At 43.9% G+C, this 23,866-nt stretch overlaps 1 protein-coding gene across 2 annotated transcripts in view; it reads right to left on the bottom strand.

Moving 5' to 3' along the window:
• igsf21a (immunoglobin superfamily, member 21a) overlaps positions 1–23,866 on the bottom strand; it is a 270,253-nt gene that overhangs the window by 14,410 nt on the left and 231,977 nt on the right. For both annotated transcript variants that reach the window (XM_041888425.2, XM_041888426.2), the window contains exons 5-6: positions 20,307–20,422; positions 3,614–4,109 (exon numbers count right to left, since the gene is read on the bottom strand). In XM_041888425.2, the coding sequence (XP_041744359.1) occupies positions 3,614–4,109; positions 20,307–20,422 (612 nt within the window). The remainder of the gene's footprint in view (positions 1–3,613; positions 4,110–20,306; positions 20,423–23,866) is intronic.

The following is a 23,866-nucleotide window of genomic DNA, read 5'->3' as shown; positions in this document are numbered from 1 at the left end:
CATCAATCCAACACTGTATAATTCAGCGCACACATCCAACCCGCAGCCTGGACTGGACTTCATAAAACAGCAAGATGAAAGTGTGATAAATATGCAGATGAGACGCAGGTGAACATAGAGACACACACATGCACAGATGCACGTATGCACACACACACACACACACCGCACAGACCAACACACAGAGCATCTGCTCTCTGATTATCAAGTCTGGCGAGGAAATGACTGGTGAACGCAGCCGTGGATAATTTCTCAGCACTGTATATGAAATTATAATTCCTCCAGTCTTTTCATGCTGCTGAATAATAGACCATGCAAATAAAAGGAGTAGAGTACTTTTAATTGTTCAGATGCACTGAGTTCATATATTCTGGAATGGAGAGTCCCAGGTGAGAAACTCAGAGGTGTTGCTCATTCTGAGAGGCTCCCAAGACCCCAGCCCAAATCCATTTGTAAGGCGAGCACGGAGCAGCTTGTGAATATTCATGAAATGTAATACAACATTGGTCGGTTGTCAGACTGTCGCTCCGTCTCATGTGGCAATATTAAATCAGTGAAATATTTATTACTTATGGGCAGTGCAAAGACTTCCTTTTCCTTTCCTGACCAAATACACATTGGAAAGCCATGGCCAAGGAAAAGGAGTGGATGACACGTCCCAGGAGCAATTAGCTGGCTTTAACTGTATAATCAGAAGACCGAGTTCTGCCCAATCTGAGGGCTGGATTTAAAATGTGTCCCATTTTAGATTATCACATTCTAACAGGATATAAGAAATCATGTTTTGAAGTGGTGACATACATTTGCTACATCAACACCTGTACTGTCTATTGTTGCATAGCCTACCCCAAGAGCTCTCACTCATACCACCCCAGTTCGAATCTGCTCCAAGCAGGTTTATGAATGCTATGAATTTCAAGTGTGCTCCAATTAAAATCAACAAATGCACATTTTCTGTTCTCTATTCTCAGGGTGGTGAGGAGGAATATCTGGAGAAGCTCTTTCCATCTCTTTAAAGAACAAAGCTACTGATAAATGAATGGCTTGAATTGCAGCATAAAAAAGCTTTGAGAAAATATGAAAGGCATTGACAGTTAGCAAGGCTTTCTCTGGGCCTACATCCCTCTGGGCCGAGTATTTTTTACCATCAACATGTAACAACAATAAAGAGGAGGCTGTTTAAATCATCACTCCCGCAATTTGTATTGAGAAGACAGATAGATCAGGTGTAGGATCTTAATTTGAGCCAGTTTGCTACAACAGGAAATGTGAATTATTATGTGGATTATAATTAATGGACAGTTTTGTAGGGTTGATACATTTTTCTTAAGGGGAAATCAAGTCTGGAAATTACCAACTTCAGAATCCTTTTTAAACCTCAAATACACTGCAGGTTTAAAAATTCAGGCATTGCAGGAAAGTTATCCTGCAACAGGGTGATCAAATTAAGATCCTATATCAGTAGATCCTTATTAATCTTTTCATGATAGTGTTCTTATTCATATGTGTTATATTCCTGCTTGGCATGGGAGCGTTAATATATGAGAGTAAAAATATAAAAATATTAACAGGTTAAACATTTATTATTTGCACTATGCAGGCTCTTAAGCACTAAGCTGTCTATTTCCCTGGCACATAGCCACTTGTCAGCCATGGTTGGTAAATCATGTATAGGCCCTAAACACTGGTCCTTCCATGTTGGTTGAGTGTTTTCTAGCTCCGCTGTTGTTGTTGCTCTAACAACAGAAACATTATGAAAAGCTAAAGGGCGAGCGGCTTGTGCCGCCCCCATGTCTATCAACACAACACGTGAGAAAGGGACACTTGCAGGAGGAGAAGGCCCCTCTAAAGGAGTGAAGGAGATTAAAGCTGGAGCGCTGAGAAAATGGAGTGTGCACAAGATCATAATAGTAAATGAAAACGAAAACTAATCATGAAAAAAACGATTTAGTGAACTGAAATAAAATAATTAACAATCCCGTTTGAAAAACGAAAACTATACAGAAACTATCATCTTTGACTCCAAAACAAAATAAATAAATAAATGGCTCCTAGCCTCCCACGCATGCTTTATGTCCCTAACACTGAAACTGAAGCTAAATAACATAAAAACGAAATATACTTTTTTTTTATACAACTCAAACTAGATAAATACTTGAAAATCAGGTATGAAATCTCACTGAAACTAAACTGAATTTCAAATAAAAATCTAAAAACTAATAGAAATAACGAATATAAAAACATACAACTATAATAACCTTGCGTGTAATCTGTACCAGCATCAGCAACCTCTCCTTTCCATACCACACTCTGCCCTCTACACCCTTTTCAGTAAAGCTAATGGCTTTGTTTATCATCTCAACAATGCATTGCTTGTCTTTGGGAGGACAACGCAAACACGTCTTTGAAGTGTTAATGAGATCTGCTGGAAGCCATCTTGGCTTCAGACTTTAAAACGAAATAGTCTCACTCTCGGATCATTCTCTTATCAAATGTTTTATGTTTTATGCATTCAAAAGTTGTAACGTACACTGAGTATACAAAACATTAAGAACACCTGCTCTTTCCATGACATAGACTGACCAGGTGGATCCAGGTGAAAGCTATGATCCCTCATTGATGTCACTTGTTAAATCCACTTCAATCAGTGTAGATGAAGGGGAGGAGGCAGATTAAATAAGGAATTTTAAGCCTTGAGACATGGATTGTGTATGTGTGCCATTCAGAGGGTGAATGGGCCAGATAAAAATGTAAGTGCCTTTGAACGGGGTATGGTAGTAGGTGCCAGGCGCACCGGTTTGTGTCAAGAACTGCAACGCTGCTGGGTTTTTCACACTCAACAGTTTCCTGTGTGTATCAAGAATGGGCCACCACCCAAAGGACATCCAGACAACTTGACAACTGTGGGAAGCATTGGAGTCAACATTTGCCAGCATCCCTGTGGAATGCTTTTGACACCTTGTAGAGTCCATGCCCCGACAAATTGAGGCTGTTCTGAGGGCAAAAGGGGAGTGTGCAACTAAATATTAGGAAGGTGTTCCTAATGTTTGGTATACTCAGTGTATATTTTCTTAACTTTGATTATTTGCGGAATCAACTACAAACAAATAATCCCACAGTTACTTTCCCTCGTTTATCCTTGAAACAATTTAAATGAAAGTAAAGAAACCTCTTCCAATACAGGACATTTGTTGAGATTGTGTCATCATATTTAGAGCATATGGGAGGCAGTGATTTGTATCAGACGTGTGGGTACACAGATTCGCCTCTACATTGACTTCACGTGGCTGGTTATGTTTAAATTCTCATTTGGCTTCCCTTATTCAGGTTGACTTTTTCAATAACGGTTGTGAGTTAACTCAATCTAGCAACAGACAGCTCAATGAATTGCCCTGTCAGTCACTACAGAGTTTTGCATTCCACTCTAAACTCGCAATCTACTCAGCTGTAACACAATTAAGCATAAAATGGAAATCAGTGTTGTTCGGAGTAGATTTGCGAGGGAGACATAAGGAGGCTTGAGTAAGGCAGAGATTGAGTAAGGCATCGGGGAAACAAGGAGAGAAGGGGAGAGGAGTGAGTTAGGGGAGGGGTATGTCTGTGTTGTACTCACCCAGTGTGACCTCTGTCTGCATGGGCATGGACAGTGCTGGGTGCTTGACCTCACAGCTGAACATGGCATCATTGTCAAGCTGGGGGTTAAGAGTCCAGGTGAGTCTGGCCTGCACCAGCACAGAGCCATCACTCTGGGGGATGTGGGTGTGGCTGAAGTAGTAGAGTGGGTCAGTGCTCTGCACCCAGCGGGGGAACTCCCGGCTCACCACAGTCTCTGGAATGACCTCTGTGGCAGGGCTGGGCTGCTGCTGCTGGCCCTGGGTGTGCTGGCCCGGGTTACGACCCCGCTCAGGGCTCTCGGTGAACAGGCGGGCTGGCCGGCCATCTGGATCCAACAGGGAGAGGGACCTCTGCAGCTTGGTGTCATCCAGGTCCCTGCTGATGAGCGGCCTGGCACCCCGCACCCCCGCTGAGCCACCACCATCCTCTGCAACAGCTGAGGGGTGGATGTAGGAAATCACCTCTATCAACTCTCCATCTCGCTTAAAGTACACCTGAGAGAGAGAGAGAGAGTGAGAGAGAGAGAGAGAGAGAGAGAGAGAGAGAGAGAGAGAGAGAGAGAGAGAGAGAGAGAGAGAGAGAGCGCAAAAGAGAGAGTGAAAGAGAGAGATAGACAAAAAAGGGGAAAGAGAAGGAGAGATTTGGGTTGAATTATATCCCTTCCAGTATTCTTATTACAGCTTCAAGTGGTGATAATGGGCTGTGGTTAGTCAGTCACCAGTGAGCTGGTGAAGAGGAGATGTGTCAGAGCTTTGCTCGTGCTGGTGTTCAGCAGGGCTTTTCTGTGATATTACAGGAGTTTCCTCACTATTTCATGGGGGTATTAAGATCCCCGGCTGGTAAATCTCTTGACAGGGAATTCAAGCTCCCATTTCAACACATAACCTCCAGATATTAGCTTTAACATCAGGATGCAGAGCTACTGCCCGTGGCATTGCTAGTTGTGAAGCTCCCTACTCATACTGTGATTTTAGATGTTCTCTTTTCTTTCTTTATTTGAAGAGAAAAATGTGATTCACAGTCCGTTAGAGGACCTTTGGACATTTGGAATCAATTTGCAAAATATCAAAGTACTGTTAGTCTAATATAGTACATTTCACTCAGTTTTTTGGCTTTTCTGTAAAAGGAGATTGTTGAAGCGTGCTTTGATTTGATGCCACCTCAGGGGCTGTTCACTCTGCTGGGTAAATAGCAGTAATGAGTGTAAACAAGTGTGACGTAAAGCCATGCTCCTGGGGGCTGACTCTCTATGGCTCCATATGAACAGATACCAAGAGGGAGAGAACAGACGACCAGCACTCCTCCTAACATGAACACAACACTTTCAGGTTTATAGGTTTTCAGCTACAGCACATCATAGACAGTACATAGCTATTGATTAAACAATGAACAAGGGATTTAAATGACTCCTCCATAAGGTGTACTGTATCTCCTTGTTTAACACAACAGTGCATGTATCCCTGCAAATAACATGATAATACAGTAGTACTACAGTGTATATTGTATACAGTAGTCACACAAATATCTGTCACGATCGTCGATAGATGATGAAGCGGACCAAGGCGCAGCGTGATAAGCGTACATACTTTATTGTGTACACACACGAACCAAAACAATAAACAAACGATACGTGAAGTCCTAGGTTAAATAACACAAACCTTAACGGAACATGCCAACAGGCTGCCTAAGTATGGTCCCCAATCAGAGACAACGAGCTACAGCTGTCTCTGATTGGGAACCACCCTGGCCAACATAGAAATACACAATCTAGAACGACAAACCTAGAAAACTAAACAAGGAAAAATCCACACCCTGGCTCAACATTTAAGAACAAGAGTCCCCAGAGCCAGGGCGGACAATATCGTTTCTGTGTTGAGAGCCTTAACTATAAACCAACTGATCAGTGCTATGTTGACTTCCTATGCACTGTGCAGACCTACAGTAGGATCTTAATTTGACCAGTTTCTCACAGCAGGAAAATAATCCTGCAGCAAATGTACATTTCAATTATAATTAGAGATTTTTTGTAGGGGTTGATACATTTTATGTTGGGGCAAATCAAGTCTGATGTTTTAAAGTGGAAAGTACAGTCTTTAGAAGCCATTTAAAACCTTGAATACACTACACGTTTGCATTTCCTGCTGTGTAGGAAATGTCTTGCAACAACAGGCTGATCAAATTAAGATCCCTCACTTGTATACCTGAAATTTACAGTGATCAAGGGAGATTAAGAGTGCTGTATGTTCTGACATGTACTGACCTCAACGCCTCCTAAACTGACTCCCTCTATTAACTCTCATCTAATCATTGTATCAACTAATCATTGTACTTACTCCCACCACTACCTACTACCTACCTGCACAATGAAGAATCATTTTGTTTGGGTACTACAGAATTGTGTATAAAACCAATTTGTTAAGAAATGTGGAGAAACAGGATAGTTTCATCAACCTAAACTATTAATGTGCGTGAGTTGGTCTTATGTAGCTGGTGATGGAATGGCTCAACCTGGCCTCAAGGCAATTCGTAAGATTTGGTAAGTAAATATTTTCTCCTCCATTTAGTATTATTACGTTACGTTAGGTTACATTATGATTGGAATAGCGATCGTACAATATCATACGAATTAAAGGACGTATTATTATAGTATCATACATCTTACCCGGTTGTACAATAGCATAAGAATTGGATGACGTAACTTATCGTACCTCTTGGAGGACGTATAGTATTATATGTCTTTCTCTGAGACATGGTTGTTTGTTGTGTCTTAACAACAAATGAGAATTATGGGGAGAATTTATATTGGTGGTTAGCAGAACTAACGACAAAGATTAGGATAATTTACGTAAAAGGTTAGGAGAACTGAAATGACAAAGGTTACGAGAATTTAAGTAAATGGTTAAGTGAATTGAGTTAAGGTTAGAATAAGAGTTAGGGGAAGGGTTAGCTACAATGCTACAGTTTTTCCTGACGCGACTCGAACACGCAACCTTTGGATTGCTAGATGGTCACGGTATACGCCCATCCATCCTCCCAGACCAACCTCCCTCCTATCGTTTCTGTCTTCACCCCTTACATTCGTGGAAATTGGCCTATATGGGTAAAGCCAGCTTGGAATGTTTATAACAGAAGACCTATGAAAAGCATATGCATGACCATGGTAGCAATTGAAAGAGAACACTTTGGGAAATTATCAGACCAAAGGTGAGGACACAACAGTTCACCTGACACAAGACTGAATCCAAACATTACAGGATTGTATGTGCATTTTACATTTACAGTACATTCCTCAGCATTTGTCAATCATGAAATCTGAAAATACTCTGGATACATTCAGTAACATATTAAAAATACTCATTGAAGTTTGGAATATAACGTGCAAAATAAGACTAACTGGTGTCTCCAAGTGGCCACACACCTCTCCAAACTGTGCACAGTTCCTAAGTAATTTCAATGCACTTTTATGACTCAAGAAAAGAGCCTTCAACTATTAGGTGCTTTTTTGAGCACTCTTAGCTTTGCCATTGAGGAACTGAAGCAAACACACTTGTAGTTATTTGTTTGGAACACAGCCCTGCATCCCCACCATCACACAATTACTGTAAACGTACCATTATAAATCACAATCTGGGTCAGCTGGGCATCATTCGAAAGCGTATTTTATTGCTAACATGGCTAGATAAGTTATAAAATATGATCTTACAGTGTTATGCTTTCAAAAGGCACTTCAGACAAACAGATTGTAATTTTGGTGTGCATAGAATGTAGTCATGAGTGCATTCAAGTGCTTGTTCCGCAGCAAAAAACATAATTCTGTTCAGGACAACCCAGGGTATAACTCATGTCATCCTTGTAACTGTGGATCAAACATAGCAATCATAAACGTTAATACTGTAAACGACACAAGTTTTCAAATATGGAAATGTGAAGTGCCCAGTTTGCTTGTATGACAAAATCTGCCATTTTCAACCTGTATATGGGATGACAAGGGCTGTGAGTGGAAAGGGCTACTTAACCTTCTGTCTTTAGTAACCATACCAAATGTAACATATCAAGCTTATTCGAGGTGCAAAGATAGACGTAAAATACCAAACGTCTGTCCAGTGAGCAGTCTGAATGGCTGCCTTGACATTTGAAAAAGCTCTGAATCCACAAAGCACCGTGCTTTAATCTAGAACATATAACAAAAACAAGCTCTAGGATGTGTCCTTCCTATTCAGAAAAAAATCTGTTGTATGCACTGCTGACCAGTGCGGGGCACTATCTCTCCTACTTTTCCAAACAATGAAGTGAGTGCTGTACCAATTGTAAGTCAGAAGGACTCACGATTCATACAACTCTACAGTAGAAAGACATTTTGACAGAGAAAACTGTTGCTTCGAGGTTGTTTTATACCAAAGGAATCATTGCATGTTATTCAAGACAGTAATAGGAAGGATACCTTGTGTAAGGTCTGGAAGAGTTGCATTTAATGGACCTCAGGTGCCAGTGAGAGAGCATCATTGTGGATGTCTATATAATCCCATTATCATTTTATATAGTACTTTATGTTACTTTGAAGTGGCTCAATAATTAAGGATCATTCATACACATACAATGGGGGCTGGAATTATTGGATACCTTGATAAAGATGAGCCAAAAATATATACACATACTGAGCTATATTGTATGCTATTTTTTATACATTATATTCTGAGAAATAGATCTTGTAAAAAATAAATTGGAAAAAGATAGGGGTCAAAATTATTGGCACCCCTGTTTTCAATACTCTAGCACTCTCCACTTGCGAGGATAACAACATTCTAAAATATTTTATGAGATTGGAGAACACATTTGGAAGGATCTTAGACCATTCCTCCATACACAATCTTTCCAGATCCTTGATATCCTTCATCTGCATTTATGGACTGCCCTCTTCGATTCAAACCACAGGTTTTCAATAGGGTTCAAGTCCGGAGACTGAGATGGCCATTGCAAAATGTTGATTTTGTGGTCAATTAACCATTTCTTTGTGGATTTTGATTAGTGCTTGGGATTATTCTCTTGCTGGAAGATCCAAGTCTTTTTTTCTTATCTTTATTAAGGGTGCCAATGAATATGGAGCACACCGTATATACGTGATAGTCAGTACTCTCTGGGAGATAGAAGGCTTTAAAAGTAGGTTAAATAATTATTCAATATTTTATTGGTTTACTATGCATAGCTTACAATGGGAAAAATACCTTTTGTTACATTTCATGGATTCCATTTTATGAAATCCTCTCTCACATTATGACAAAAATACACTGATCACTTGAATTTTCCTTTGAATTTGTGAATACACTTTCGGTAAAATAAATTGAAATTGATATCCTGATATTCACCATTCAAACTGACCCACTTACCTAAAATACCTAATCCTCAAGTTTTCACTAGGCTTAAAGGGGCAACCAGAAGCTGCTATGTCCATTTTGACTTAAAATAATGATACCTACCCATTGATTCTTGAAGAATATAACCTATAAATACCTCATGAGCCCATCAGAACCCAAAATATAAGCTTGTTTTTCTCCAATGTTTGTAAACAAAGTAAATGTAAACAAACACTATATAGCCTCAAAACATTGTTCAAACTATCATTATGATACTGTATAATGGATGGTTAGTCCTGGCATCTATAGCTCTGTTTATGAATTTGAGAGTGGTTACATTTCTCCAGCCCCATCCCTTAGCTTTTTACAGAAACAGGGGCATGGAGACGCTTTGTTATTGCCCCTTTAATCAGCATACTAGAGGCAATGAAAGCCCCATTGTTATAGAGATGTCTTTAGGCTGGCTACTTCTTTTGGGGTCTGCATATGAGTCTTGCTGCTGGCTGTAATTTAGACAGTGGGCAGTGGTAGCTGTGTTGTAATGAGAAGCTATTTGCGGTTTTCAGTGGTCTTTAGACATGGTCCTTTACAGTGGAATAAAGTGATTATCAATCACGCCTCTGTTCTACATCCCCAAATGCATCAGGGTCCAATGTGTTCAGACAATGGAGCCAGAGCACACACCACCAGCTTCATTCGGATTTGAGAGAGCTTCGACAAACAAACAAAGATGTAATTCTGAACGCCTGCCCAAGCACAATGCTTTGGTGTTAGCGAAATTAAGCTGGTGCGGCACGAGGTAGGCTCTGCATTCTGCCTGTGAATAGACAGTGATGAAAAGCACCTGCACTTCAGATACTGCCAGCCTTAACTCCCTCTCCCTAACACCTCGATTCCAAAGCTCATTTGGAAGCGTAACAATAACCCTTTCTCTTCACCCAATGGCCCAAATACACCTTAATGTTGCCACAATCAGAGGGACAAGGCAGTAATTTACATGGTGACAGTGTGACTCAGAGAGAGAGAGAGAGAGAGAGAGAGAGAGAGAGAGAGAGAGAGAGAGGGAGAGAGAGAGAGAAAGACAGACAGAGAAAGAGAGAGAGAGGAAACAATGGTAACCATGACTTAATCATCTCTCATTATTAGCTGTTATTATCCTTCCTCTTTTCAATCAGTAGCTACTTGTGATGATGATGTAATGCCTGTCACAAGATAACTATTACTGCTATGTGATTGGCTCATTAAAAGTATCTCAAATGGAAGATTATGCACTTTTTACAGTACCTAGCGACAACAACAACACGCTTGTTGCTTGTATAATACGCTCAAAAGCAGACAAATTCATCTTTCCGGTGAATAACTGGTGAAAGAAAGGAATGGATGTTCACAACCCAGTGCACAGCTCTTGTATGACATAGCAGCAATTGATTACGCTTACATGCTAACCTAAAAAACTCCCACCCAGAAACAAATGATGACTGATCACATAGCTGCAAGGTGAAAGTCTGTAGGGTAACCAAAACACTGTTGACCTCTGTTAAATGGTGTACGTATAAACACAGAACATGCTTTGATAAAGGTTTAGAAAAGCATCTAAGACTGGGAAAATAGAAAATAGAGCTGACAACAGCTCGTTTTGTAACAAGCTCCCAGGCAACAGCACTGACAAAGAGCAAATGAGTTTAATCAAAAACCAGAACGACATTTGAAGTTGCAGTCACAAAACCCAGGCCAATACAGTAGTGCTGCTGGAGCAGATCCTTATACAGCTAATAATGGGGTTTCATAATACCATAACTTCAAACAACAACAATTAATGACATAAGGAGAATACAATGCCATTATGCTCTATGCTTTGGTTAATGACATGTTACAAATAAAAACTACTGGTTGATGAAGCACTATGTAGTGTGGTGTATACGAATTTTAGGTTAGGTCCCATATTTTTTCCTATTATATTGTCATGGTTAGTTTCTAATGTACACATAATAAGCAACTAAAAAGTCTGAAAACATGGGATATACTATGCTGTTGAGTGTCTCTCGAAATAAATCCGAAACGACTTCTTCTGAATTAACTTTTTTATTTATTAATGATTTCCTCCACTGGTTAAAGACCACAGCACTATATCTCCAAGGAGATTAAAACGAGAAATGTGCAGGATTGGGGAGTCGAGAGACACTCCTGTTATAAAATATATCTGTGAACACTGTCAGAATTTGTTTACTGGGTTTTGATTTAGTCCTACTCTGGCAGGGTGATTAGCTCTCCACAGAGGCATTACAACTTCTTCTGGAGTCAACAAAAGTATCCTCTACTATTTAGAATCATAGCATGGCCATGTTACAAACACAGACACACTTTGATAGAGTACTTCATGTATATATACAGTTACTTGTTCCATTTCCTTGGAGACAACTCTCCTTGTCAACCAGTATCCTAATCATAACTCTAAATCGCCCACTCCTACCGCTCAATCTTCATCCAGAAAGGCTGCTTCTTTTGTTACCTCACTTAACCTAACATGAATTTATATGTTTCCTCTTAATGCTTGAACCTCTAAGTGATTTTGTATTGAGTTCATGATCTAGGGTTGTGCTGGATTAGTGATTATTTATTTTTTAAGAGATGAGACTACATAATACTCTTGTCAAATTTCACACTGCCTAACAGTTAAACGAATCAAAGTTCAAAGGTTAAAAGATGCTGTTGAATGATATTGAAGGGTCAAAATGACCTCGAGGTTTTAGGGGTTCTGTTAGGCCATATCAAAATGCATTAAGAGTATCTAGTGCGAGATTTTGTCTATTAAGCCAATTTTATACTTACCAAGAGTCAGATTAACTCATAGACACCATTTGTATGTCTCTTCGTGCAGTTTGAAGGAAATGTAAGGTAGTTTCGCAAGCCATTGCTAAATAGCATTAGCGTAATGACTGGAAGTCTACCGGAACAGCTAGCAAGCCTTAACGGACCACTCTCTGTGAATCATCCAATAGTCTTCTACAGTGATTGGCATATTTGCTACAGAGCTTTTAACACATCATCTACAAAGGATGGTGGAAAAATGGTGGAATTAAAAGTTAAAGGAGAAGGATAGGCTACAACGACCAAGAGCCAATTATACAAGCAACACACGTGTTGTTGCTGCTACTTTATATTCTGAATGGAGTTGTTGTTGTTTGTAACTGTGTAAGACGAGAAAGCGCATGCATCCTCAATTAGCCTAGCTAGATAGCTAGCTAGCTAGCTTAACTAGCTTCTCCCGGTTTGTTGCAGTCAAGACAGGTACTACTTAATCATATTGGATGACAAATAACCTAGTTATGGCAGCTATTAGTCTACTATAGCACGAGTCGGCTTGGTTGGTTGCTATCTTTCGTCTCTCTCTCCCACCTCCCTGTTCCCATGTCACTCGCTCACACTCACAGTAGCCTACACACAGCACGGCCCCTGCTAGAGCGACACCTTTCTTTACCTCCTTTCCCTTGCGCTTTATCAGCTCCGGTTAATAAAGTAGCTTATAAAATGTACTTTTCAAATCAAATCAAATAAAATAAAATTTATTGGCCACATGCGCCGAATACAACAGGTGCAGACATTACAGTGAAATGCTTACTTACAGCCCTTAACCAACTGTGCATTTATTTTTAACAAAAAAGTAAAAATTAAACAACAACAAAAAAAGTGTTGAGAAAAAAGAGCAGAAGTAAAATAAAATAACAGTAGGGAGGCTATATATACAGGGGGGTGACGGTGCAGAGTCAATGTGCGTGTCACACCCTGGCTCTGGGACTCATTTTGTTGAGCCAGGGTGTGTTCATTCTATGTTTTCTGTTTCTATGTTGGGTGTTCTAGGTTGTTTATTTCTATGTTTGACTGAGTGACTCCCAATCAGAGGCAACGAGTGTCAGCTGTGTGCTGGTTGTCTCTGATTGGGAGCCATATTTAACTGTCTGTGTTTCACTTTGTGTTTGTGGGTTTTTGTTCCGTGTTCGGTCATTGTCACTGAGGACTTCACGAGTCGTTTATTGTTTTGTTATTTCGTGTGTATGCTTTAATTAAATAAAGCAAGTATGTTCGCAACTAACGCTGCGCTTTGGTCTACTTCTCTTCAAGACGATCGTGACAGAAAAACCCACCATAAAAGGACCAAGCAGCGTGTCCAGGAGCAGGCAGACTGGACATGGGAGGAAGCGCCAGGAAAGGAGATGGAGAGGCTGGCGATGGCCCAGGTGGGCAAATCGTGGTCCTGGGAGGACATGCTCGGGGGCAAGGGACCGTGGGGTAGGATTAAGGCCCTGGCGAGAGAGGAGCAGCGGCGTCAGCAGTGCCATCGTCGGACGGACGAGAGGCACCCCCAATAATTTTTTAGGGGGGGGCACACGGCATGGGCGACTGGGCAGCAGGAGGCTGCCACAGGGCGAAATGGGAGACGAGGAGAGAAGGCCACCGGGTTACGGGAGCCATTGGCGAGAGGAGGGAAGGAAGTTGTAGAGGCACGGCGAGAGGTACTGAGGTGTATTGCCAGTCCGGTCCGGCCCATTCCTGATCCCCGTTTAAGGCCAGTGGTGTGTGTTCCCAGTACGGTCCGGCCTGTTCCTGCTCCACGGACCAAGCCTACGGTGTGCGTCGCCAGCCCAGTCCGGCCTGTCCCTGCTTCACGCACCAAGCCTACGGTGTGCGTCGACAGCCCAGCCCGGCCTGTTCCTGCTCCACGCACCAGGCCTACGGTGTGCGTCGCCAGCCCTGTCCGGCCTGTCCCTGCTCCACGCACCAAGCCTACGGTGTGCGTCGACAGCCCAGCCCGGCCTGTTCCTGCTCCACGCACCAAGCCTACGGTGTGCGTCGCCAGCCCTGTCCGGCCTGTCCCTGCTCCACGCACCAAGCCTACGGTGTGCGTCGACAGCCCAGCCCGGCCTGTTCCTGCTCCACGCACCAGGCCTACGGTGTGCGTCGCCAGCCCTGTCCGGCCTGTCCCTGCTCCACGCACCAAGCCTACGGTGTGCGTCGACAGCCCAGCCCGGCCTGTTCCTGCTCCACGCACCAAGCCTACGGTGTGCATCGCCAGCCCAGCCCGGCCTGTCCCTGCTCCACGCACCAAGCCTACGGTGTGCGTCGCCAGCCCAGCCCGGCCTGTTCCTGCTCCACGCACCAAGCCTACGGTGTGCGTCGACAGCCCAGCCCGGCCTGTCCCTGCTCCACGCACCAAACCTACGGTGTGCGTCGCCAGCCCAGCCCGGCCTGTTCCGGCTCCACGCACCAAGCCTACGGTGTGCGTCGCCAGCCCTGCCCGGCCTGTTCCTGCTCCACGCACCAAGCCTACGGTGTGCGTCGCCAGCCCTGTCCGGCCTGTCCCTGCTCCACGCACCAAGCCTACGGTGTGCGTCGTCAGCCCAGCCCGGCCTGTCCCTGCTCCACGCACCAAGCCTACGGGGTGCGTCGCCAGCCCTGTCCGGCCTGTCCCTGCTCCACGCACCAAGCCTACGGGGTGCGTCGTCAGCCCAGCCCGGTCTGTCCCTGCTCCACGCACCAAGCCTACGGGGTGCGTCGCCAGCCCGGCCCGGCCTGTCCCTGCTCCACGCACCAAGTCTACGGTGCGCGTCGCCAGCCCGGTCCGGCCTGTTCCTGCCACTCGCACCAAGTCTACGGTGCGCGTCGCCAGCCCGGCCCGGCCCGTTCCTGCCACTCGCACCAAGCCAGGGGTGCGAGTCGTCAGTCCGGCACAACTCGTGCCTGGGTCATCGGTGCCAATTCAGGTACCGCTCTACTGCTCCACTAAGGAGCTGAAGCCTACCGCTCCTGCTACGTCCAGTCCAGCTCCAGCCAGCGGGGCCAGACCGGACCAGGGGCGCTATGGGGGGTTTGTTGGAGGGTGGTGGGCAAGCCCGGAGCCGGAGCCGCCGCCGAGGAGGAATGCCCACCCAGCCATCCCCTGTTTTTCTCGTATTTAGGCGCGGTCGCAGTCCGCGCCTTTAGGGGGGGGTACTGTCACACCCTGGCTCTGGGACTCATTTTGTTGAGCCAGGGTGTGTTCATTCTATGTTTTCTGTTTCTATGTTGGGTGTTCTAGGTTGTTTATTTCTATGTTTGACTGAGTGACTCCCAATCAGAGGCAACGAGTGTCAGCTGTGTGCTGGTTGTCTCTGATTGGGAGCCATATTTAACTGTCTGTGTTTCACTTTGTGTTTGTGGGTTTTTGGTCCGTGTTCGGTCATTGTCACTGAGGACTTCACGAGTCGTTTATTGTTTTGTTATTTCGTGTGTATGCTTTAATTAAATAAAGCAAGTATGTTCGCAACTAACGCTGCGCTTTGGTCTACTTCTCTTCAAGACGATCGTGACAGTGCGGGGGCACCGGCTAGTTGAGGTAGTTGAAGTAATATGTACATGTGGGCAGAGTTAAAGTGACTATGCATAAATAATTAACAGAGTAGCAGCAGCGTAAAAGGATGGGGTGGGGGGGCAGTGCAAATAGTCTGGGTAGCCATGATTAGCTGTTCAGGAGTCTTATGGCTTGGGGGTAGAAGCTGTTGAGAAGTCTTTTGGACCTAGACTTGGCACTCCGGTACCGCTTGCCATGCGGTAGCAGAGAGAACAGTCTATGACTAGGGTGGCTGGAGTCTTTGACAATTTTGAGGGCTTTCCTCTGACACCGCCTGGTATAGAGGTCCTGGATGGCAGGAAGCTTGGCCCCAGTGATGTACTGGGCCGTATGCACTACCCTCTGTAGTGCCTTGCGGTCGGAGGCCAAGCAGTTGCCATACCAGGCGGTGATGCAACCAGTCAGGATGCTCTCGATGGTGCAGCTGTAGAATTTTTTGAGGATCTGAGGACCCATGCCAAATCTTTTCAGTCTCCTGAGGGGGAATAGGCTTTGTCGTGCCCTCTTCACGACTGTCTTGGTGTGTTTGGACCATGATAGTTCGTTGGTGATGTGGACACCAAGGAACTTGAAGCTCTCAACCTGTTCCACTACAGCCCCGTCGATGAGAATGGGGGCGTGCTCAGTCCTCTTTTTTTTCCCTGTAGTCCACAATCATCTCCTTTGTCTTGGTCACGTTGAGGGAGAGGTTGTTGTCCTGGCACCACACGGCCAGGTCTCTGACCTCCTCCCCTATAGGCTGTCTCATCGTTGTCGGTGATCAGGCCTACCACTGTTGTGTCGTCGGCAAACTTAATGATGGTGTTGGAGTCGTGCCTGGCCATGCAGTCATGGGTGAACAGGGAGTACAGGAGGGGACTGAGAACGCACCCCTGAGGGGCCCCCGTGTTGAGGATCAGTGTGGCAGATGTGTTGTTACCTACCCTTACCACTTGGGGGCGGCCTGTCAGGAAGTCCAGGATCCAGTTGCAGAGGGAGGTGTTTAGTCCCAGGATCCTTAGCTTAGTGATGAGCTTTGAGGGCACTATGGTGTTGAATGCTGAGCTGTAGTCAATGAATAGCATTCTCACGTAGGTGTTCCTCTTGTCCAGGTGGGAAAGGGCAGTGTGGAGTGCAATAAAAGATTGCATCATCTGTGGATCTGTTGGGGCGGTATGCAAATTGGAGTGTGTCTAGGGTTTCTGGGATAATGCTGTTGATGTGAGCCATGACCAGCCTTTCGAAGCACTTCATGGCTACAGACGTCAGTGCTACGGGTCGGTAGTCATTTAGGCAGGTTATCTTAGAGTCCTTGGGCACGGGGACTATGATGGTCTGCTTGAAACATGTTGGTATTACAGACTCAGTCAGGGACATGTTGAAAATGTCAGTGAAGACACTTGCCAGTTGGTCAGCACATGCTCGGAGTACACGTCCTGGTAATCTGTCTGGCCCTGCGGCCTTGTGAATGTTGACCTGCTTAAAAGTCTTACTCACATCGGCTACGGAGAGCGTGATCACATAGTCATCCGGAACAGCTGGTGCTCTCATGCATGCTTCAGTGTTGCTTGCCTCGAAGCGAGCATAGAAGTGGTTTAGCTCGTCTGGAAGTCTTGTGTCACTGGGCAGCTCGCGGCTGTGCTTCCCTTTGTAGTCTGTAATAGTTTTCAAGTCCTGCCACATCCGACGAGCGTCAGAGCCAGTGTAGTACGATTCAATCTTAGTCCTGTATTGTCTTTTTGCCTGTTTGATGGTTCGTCGGAGGGCATAGCGGGATTTCTTATAAGCGTTCGGGTTAGAGTCCCGCTCCTTGAAAGCGGCAGCTCTACCCTTTAGCTCAGTGCGGATGTTTCCTGTAATCCATGGCTTCTGGTTGGGGTATGTACGTACGGTCACTGTGGGGACGACATCATCGATGCACTTATTGATGAAGCCAGTGACTGATGTGGTGTACTCCTCAATGCTATCTGAAGAATCCCGGAACATGTTCCAGTCTGTGCTAGCAAAACAGTCCTGTAGCTTAGCATCTGTGTCATCTGACCACTTTTTTATTAACCGAGTCACTGGTGCTTCCTGCTTTAGTTTTTGCTTATAAGCAGGAATCAGGAGGATAGAGTTATGGTCAGAATTGCCAAATGGAGGGCGAGGGAGAGCTTTGTATGCGTCTCTGTGTGTGGAGTAAAGGTGGTCTAGAGTTTTTTTTCCTCTGGTTGCACATTTAACATGCTGGTAGAAATTAGGTAGAATGGATTTAAGTTTCTGCTGCTTGCCTCGCTCGGCTCAGATTGGGTCTAGTTGTCCTCGGATCTGTTCGGAACGGGTTTCTATATTTTAAAAATGTATTTATGCATATCGGGTCCGGAAGGGAAAGCTCCAGGTCCATTTCCGAACGGGTCCAACTTTTTGGACCCGTGAAGGCCTCTAGTGTGAGGCAGCTTGATGTACAAGTACACACCCTGGACAGGACACTAGTCTATCGCTGGGCTGTCCCCACAATCTATCTCCTTATGTAGCATGTACCCTCTATATTACCTTCTATATGTATTTAGACAGAAGATTACAGTCTGACCAAATCCACTCGTAGAATCATCAGTGATTTGATGAGTCATAAAACTCCTGACCAGATCCACTGACACCCATCTCAGAAACCAAATGACTGCCCCACTGAGTTGATTCTCTGCATTACCAGAGCTACTCAGGGAGTCTAATGGAAAGACTACAGGCATACATGTATTTGGAGAGATGGTCTTTCAGATCTATCTCATTTCCTCCTTCAAGGTTGGGAGAGACGTCCAGCAGAGCAGGACTGTAATGACTTAAAACCAGCTGTGGGATCATTATAGCAGAGTGCCAGGCAGGCCATGGAACAAACTCATGGGGCTTTATATAGGTGGTCAGTCAGTACCTGAGAGACGGAAATCATGTTCACCTTCTATTCACCTCTCACTGGGTTCATAATTAAATGATTTATGGCCCAGTGGGGACGAACAGCGAGTGGCGCCACTCAAGCAGTGTCCGTAGGCTCATAGGCAAGAAGACAGAGAAGCATGTGGCTTCAGCTATCTCTACTACCTTGTCTGCTATTTCAAAAAAGTTTAGGGAATAGCAGTGTGTCTAATGGCAATTCCTGGTACAATCATTACTAATTAGTCACTTTGTGATAAGATTAATGATCCAAACTCGGTCTACCCGTATGTCCATGTTTGATTAAAAAAAAATAAAAAAAATAAAAGAGTCTCTATAATGATTACATTGCCTGGTGTATTTATATTAATTATGATTCACAAGTCAAACTCTTCCATAGAAAATAATCTCTTCAATCATCCCCATCTACAACTACACGGAACAAAAATATAAACGCATGTTTGTATGTAAGGTGTTGGTCCCATGTTTCATGAGCTGAAATAAAACATCCCAGAAATGTTCCATATGCACAAAAAGCCTATTTCTCTCTAATGTTGTGCAGAAATGTGTTTACATCCCTGTTAGTGAGCATTTCTCCTTTGCCAAGATCATCCATCCACCTGACAGGTGTGACTTATCAAGAAGATGATTAAACAGCATGATCATTACATAGGTGCACCTTGTGCTGGGGATAATAAAAAGCCACTCTAAAATGTGCAGTTTTGTCACACAACACAATGCCACAGACATCTCATGTTTTGAAGGAGCATGCAATTGGCATGCTGACTGCAGGAATGTCCACCAGAGCTGTTGCCAGAGAATGTAATGTTCATTTCTCTACCACAACGTCACTTTAGAGAATTTGGCAGTACGTCCAACCAGCCTCACAACCGCAGACCACTTGTAACCACGCCAGCCCAGGACCTCCACATCCGGCTTCTTCACCTTCGGGATCGTCTGAGACCAGCCACCCGGACAGCTGATGAAACTGTGGGTTTGCACAACCGAATAATTTCTGCACAAACTGTCAGAAACTGTCTCAGGGAAGCTCATCTGTGTGCTCGTCATCCTCACCAGGGTCTTGACCTGACTGCAGTTCGTTGTCGTAACTGACTTCAGTGGGCGAATGCTCACCTTCGATGGCCACAGATGAATCCCCATTTCAACTGTACCGGGCAGATGGCAGACAGCGTGTATGGCGTCGTTTGGGCGAGCAGTTTGCTGATGTCAATGTTGTGAACAGAGTGCCCCATGGTGGCGGTGGGGTTATGGTATGGGCAGGCATAAGCTACGGACAACGAACACAATTGCATTTTATCGATGGCAATATGCACAGAGATACCGTGACAAAATACTGAGGCCCATTGTCGTGCCATTCATCCGCCGCCATCACCTCATGTTTCCGCAATGATCTGTACACAATTCCTGGAAGCTGAAAAAGTCCCAGTTCTTCCATGGCCTGCATACTCACCAGACATGTCACCCATTGAGAATGTTTGGGATGCTCTGGATCGACATGTACGACAGCGTGTTCCATTTCCTGCCAATATCCAGCAACTTCGCACAGCCATTGAAGAGGAGTGTGACAACATTTCACAGGTCACAATCAACAGCCTGATCAACTCTATGCAAACGAGATGTGTCGCACTGCATGAGGCAAATGGTGGTCACACCAGATACTGACTGGTTTTCTGATCCACGCCCCTGCCTTTAAAAAAATAATATGTGACCAACAGATGCATATCTGTATTCCCAGTCGTGAAATCCATAGATTAGGGCCTAATAAATTCATTTCAGCTAACTGATTTCCTTATATGAACTTTAACTCAGTCAAATCTTTGAAATTGTTGCATGTTGCGTTAACATTTTTGTTCAGTGTACTTTACCTGCTATCTTTTCAACAATGACTGAGGTTATGCCTAAATGCACTGGGCTACACATAACTGGAACCTTTCAGTCATGTGTACCTTAACCTTATTGTTAACAGTGAATTGGCTCCAAGGTTCCTGTCATATGTGTGTTTGGCCCTATATACTGCACTGTATGTGCACTATACAGCATGTGTGACTCACCGAAGGGGCAGGTTTGCCTCCCTTTGCAGTGCACAGTAGAGTGAAGTTCTGGGCCTGGTACCGGCTGAATGGAGCTGGACAGTTCTCTGCCGAAACTGAGATGTTGTTTGGAGGAGCTGTGGAAAGAGAAAGGGACAGGTTAGGCAACAACACATGACAGCTAATACACAGGTGGACTAAAAATGACTAATTATACTACTATTATAAACTTTAAACGCATTATCCTTGACACTGTGTGCTCAGGATCGTTTGTGTCATAAAGCAGGGCTGTTGGCCAGGGCCCTATGCTGTGTTCAGGATCCCCTGGGTTTCATGCCAGTCTAATGGGGCTGGTTAAAGATATGGAGCAGAGCTCATGCATATCATACAGTATTAGCAGCTTATCGCCTGGCCCTCTCAAGGGAAACCTACAAGCATGTCACAGAAAAAGGAAAACATGTGAGCACCACCTTACAGCAGAGAAGAGCAATTGGAGTTAAGATGAGTGAAAAGGAAATAGAGCCCCTCCACATAAATTCAGATGCTTAACATGCAATACATGTTACAGTACACCAGTGCTGGTCTTTTGAAAGCAAATTCCTCAAATAGCGACGCCTCACTGAATGTGTAGATCAATAATAAACCAATCAAGGGAGATATAGGAGTGGATGACCAGGAATGTGAAAAGCGGGTGAGTTGAATTAATGGTTGAATGAACAATATGAAAATTCAGATGGCGGTCACAGTGACAACATCAGTTGAGATGGATGAAAGATAGAAAAAAGTGTAAGACATCTACATTTCCTTGCTACTCTGAATGTTTCATGCTTTCCCAGTTGCTGCATCCTCAAGGCTGGCATTAGATATTCTGCCTGCTATATTATCACATAAAACACTTCCTGTGCCTTCACACCCAGTGTAGAGGAAGCAGAATGCGTCTGGTCCGTTTGGCTTCTCTGAGCCTTTATAGGAAAGAAAAACAGTGTGTGAAACAAGGGGAGAGGGTTAAAAGAGAGCCCAGTGGGAGTTCCACCATGAATCTCTCAATTGATAAGACACGCGTAAAAAGATCCTACATCAGCGATGCTGGCCTGGGAATAGAGCCGTTTCATGTGTCACTTTTATATCTAAATCTATTTGGGGGGTTTCAAGCAGACATGCCAAAGCGATTAATTGATTAAAACGAAGGGGGAACATGTCTGATGGCCTGAGTGCCTTTTTGTTTCCACACCTCTTAATTGCTTATTGATGGGGGACGTATGGCTGTAAATTAACCTTAGAACACTCCATTATCTGTCTAACAGAGGTCTGTCTGAAACGGGCATGACTAGCTCTCAGAGGCATCACAGGCCCTGACGGCTAGAGCTCAGAGTACAGCCTTACGTTAAATGTACAGCAGCATAACTGTTTTGCCAGAGCACCATTGACTTCACCAAAGCAAAAGGCTGCATTGCATTACAGAAGGATATTTGAGAAAAACTGGTCATTAACATGCTTTGTTTAATGAGATGCAAAGCCACAAGCCTACTTGACAAGTATCCGCCTCAGACAACTTTTTAAATTGAGAGCAGGAAGTTTATCTTGACTCTATTCTAACCTCATGTTTGAGGTGTAGCTCAGTTGGTAGAGCATGGCGCTTGCAACGCCAGGGTTGTGGGTTCGTTTCCCACGGGGGGCCAGTATGAAAATTGTATGCACTCACTCTGGAGAAGAGCGTCTGCTAAATGACTAAAATGTAAAAAAAGAATGCATAAAACCCTGTGATAGGTACGATGAGCCCTAATGGAGAATTTAAAAGCCATAGATATTGAAGTAAGCCTTGATGAAATATTTTAAATGATTACAAGCAAGACCTGTCATGCATAAACCACGATTTGAAAACACAACAATAACTTGTTTAATCCTTTCAAGGATTAAGATAGTTGTTAGATTTGATATTGGTTAAGCCTTCCATACTCTATTTCATTTAATTCCTCTGTTTCTTACACCTTTTGTGGAACATTATGTATTCATATTTCGTATCATGAACTTTCTTCATTTCACCATCTCATCAGTTCTAACATATTTGTTAACCTCTATCTGCATTTCACAATTCCTCTTCATTACACTTTCCATTTTCAGATTGAAACTGGGATTCTCTACTGCATGGTAGAATATTTATGTGCAAAAGCCATAGCAGCTAAGTTTCCTAGACACACGTGAACAGTGATTAACTCATTTCATACTAAAAAACTATATCCCTGTGTTGTGTAAGAAATCCAGGGCAGAGAAATCCTTTACACTTTGAAGAGGATGTCAATGTCTTTGACAGCTTCTTCTCTGTAAAGCTTCATATTCTATTGCTATGCAGTGACACATGCTCTTTTACTTTGTGGCTGTGCATCCTGACTGCTACAGCCTCCGTAGCCATCTCTATCACTGCATTACATACAAAGGCAAAGCCGGGAAGGACATATTTGAGAGGACGTTTGAGAGGAGGCCTGGGAGGAGAATCAAAGGACGAAGGCTCTCAAGTCCAGGATATTCATCTTATCAAACACTACATTTGAAAGTGTTTGTATGGTAAAACTCTGCTCTGCATTCATTTGCTCCGCCAAGGCCAGCCTTCAAAGATGCAGCCCCTTCTCCTACATCTATACTCTAAAGAAATATAAAATTAAAGTGGAAACCATTTATTTTCCTTTCTCACTCAGCTCAACTACAGAACAGTTCATACCACTAACAGTCCAAGCTCCCCTCTCCCTCCTCCCTCTTGCTCTACACCCTCAAGCACCATTACCCGGCTCTCTTTAAAAAAATTACAGCAAATTGGATTGGAGAGTGTGTGGAGCAGGACCACATTTAAAAGAGCTCACTGGGGACTGCTCTCCCAGGCCTGATAATGAAGGGAATTAGTGCTCTGGAGACAGTTGTGTGAACAAGGCAGCATCCCAACATCTCCTTTTACTCAGCGCACAGGTCTCAAGTCCACATCTCCAGGGTTCGGGGAAGAAAGGACAAAAGGAGAAGGTCCCTAGGTCATTCTTGGCTCCTTTTCACTGAAAGTAATTTAGTAATAACTATTTAATGGAATTATACTTTTTTAATCATGTGGTCAGGGGTCCCAAAGTAATCAGTCCAAATGTCTGCATGACCTTTCATTTGTTTCGGTCTGCCAGAGATTGTTGGAGATGTTGTCCAATGTGGCTTGATCAAAATCACAGACAGATTACCTTCATGACAAATCAACCTCAACAGCTCTCTGTCATTGATGGTGATAATCTACTTATCAGAGTATAGGGCGTTCTGACTCCAAGTAGCAGCCTGAATATTGTATCATTATGTGATTAAACATGATCTATGGCTGACACTGATTTTTGAGTGGATCATCATTTTGTCTCCCCATCCCATAGCATGTCCCAAGTTTCCATATAATCTAATTTAAGTAACATACCCCTGTACGTGGCAATTGATGCTAAAATGCAAGCTATTATTGCAGACTTGGAAACATGAGTTCTTTTAAATTCCTCTGAATATTTCATATGGATACATGCATATTACTCATACTTGCTAATACATCATGCATGTATGTCACAGAGAGA

The sequence above is a fragment of the Coregonus clupeaformis genome, chromosome 10 (assembly GCF_020615455.1).
Source record: "Coregonus clupeaformis isolate EN_2021a chromosome 10, ASM2061545v1, whole genome shotgun sequence".
NCBI lineage: Eukaryota > Metazoa > Chordata > Actinopteri > Salmoniformes > Salmonidae > Coregonus > Coregonus clupeaformis.
Note: the sequence above shows the minus strand (reverse complement) of the source record. Positions and strands in the feature narration are given on the sequence as shown.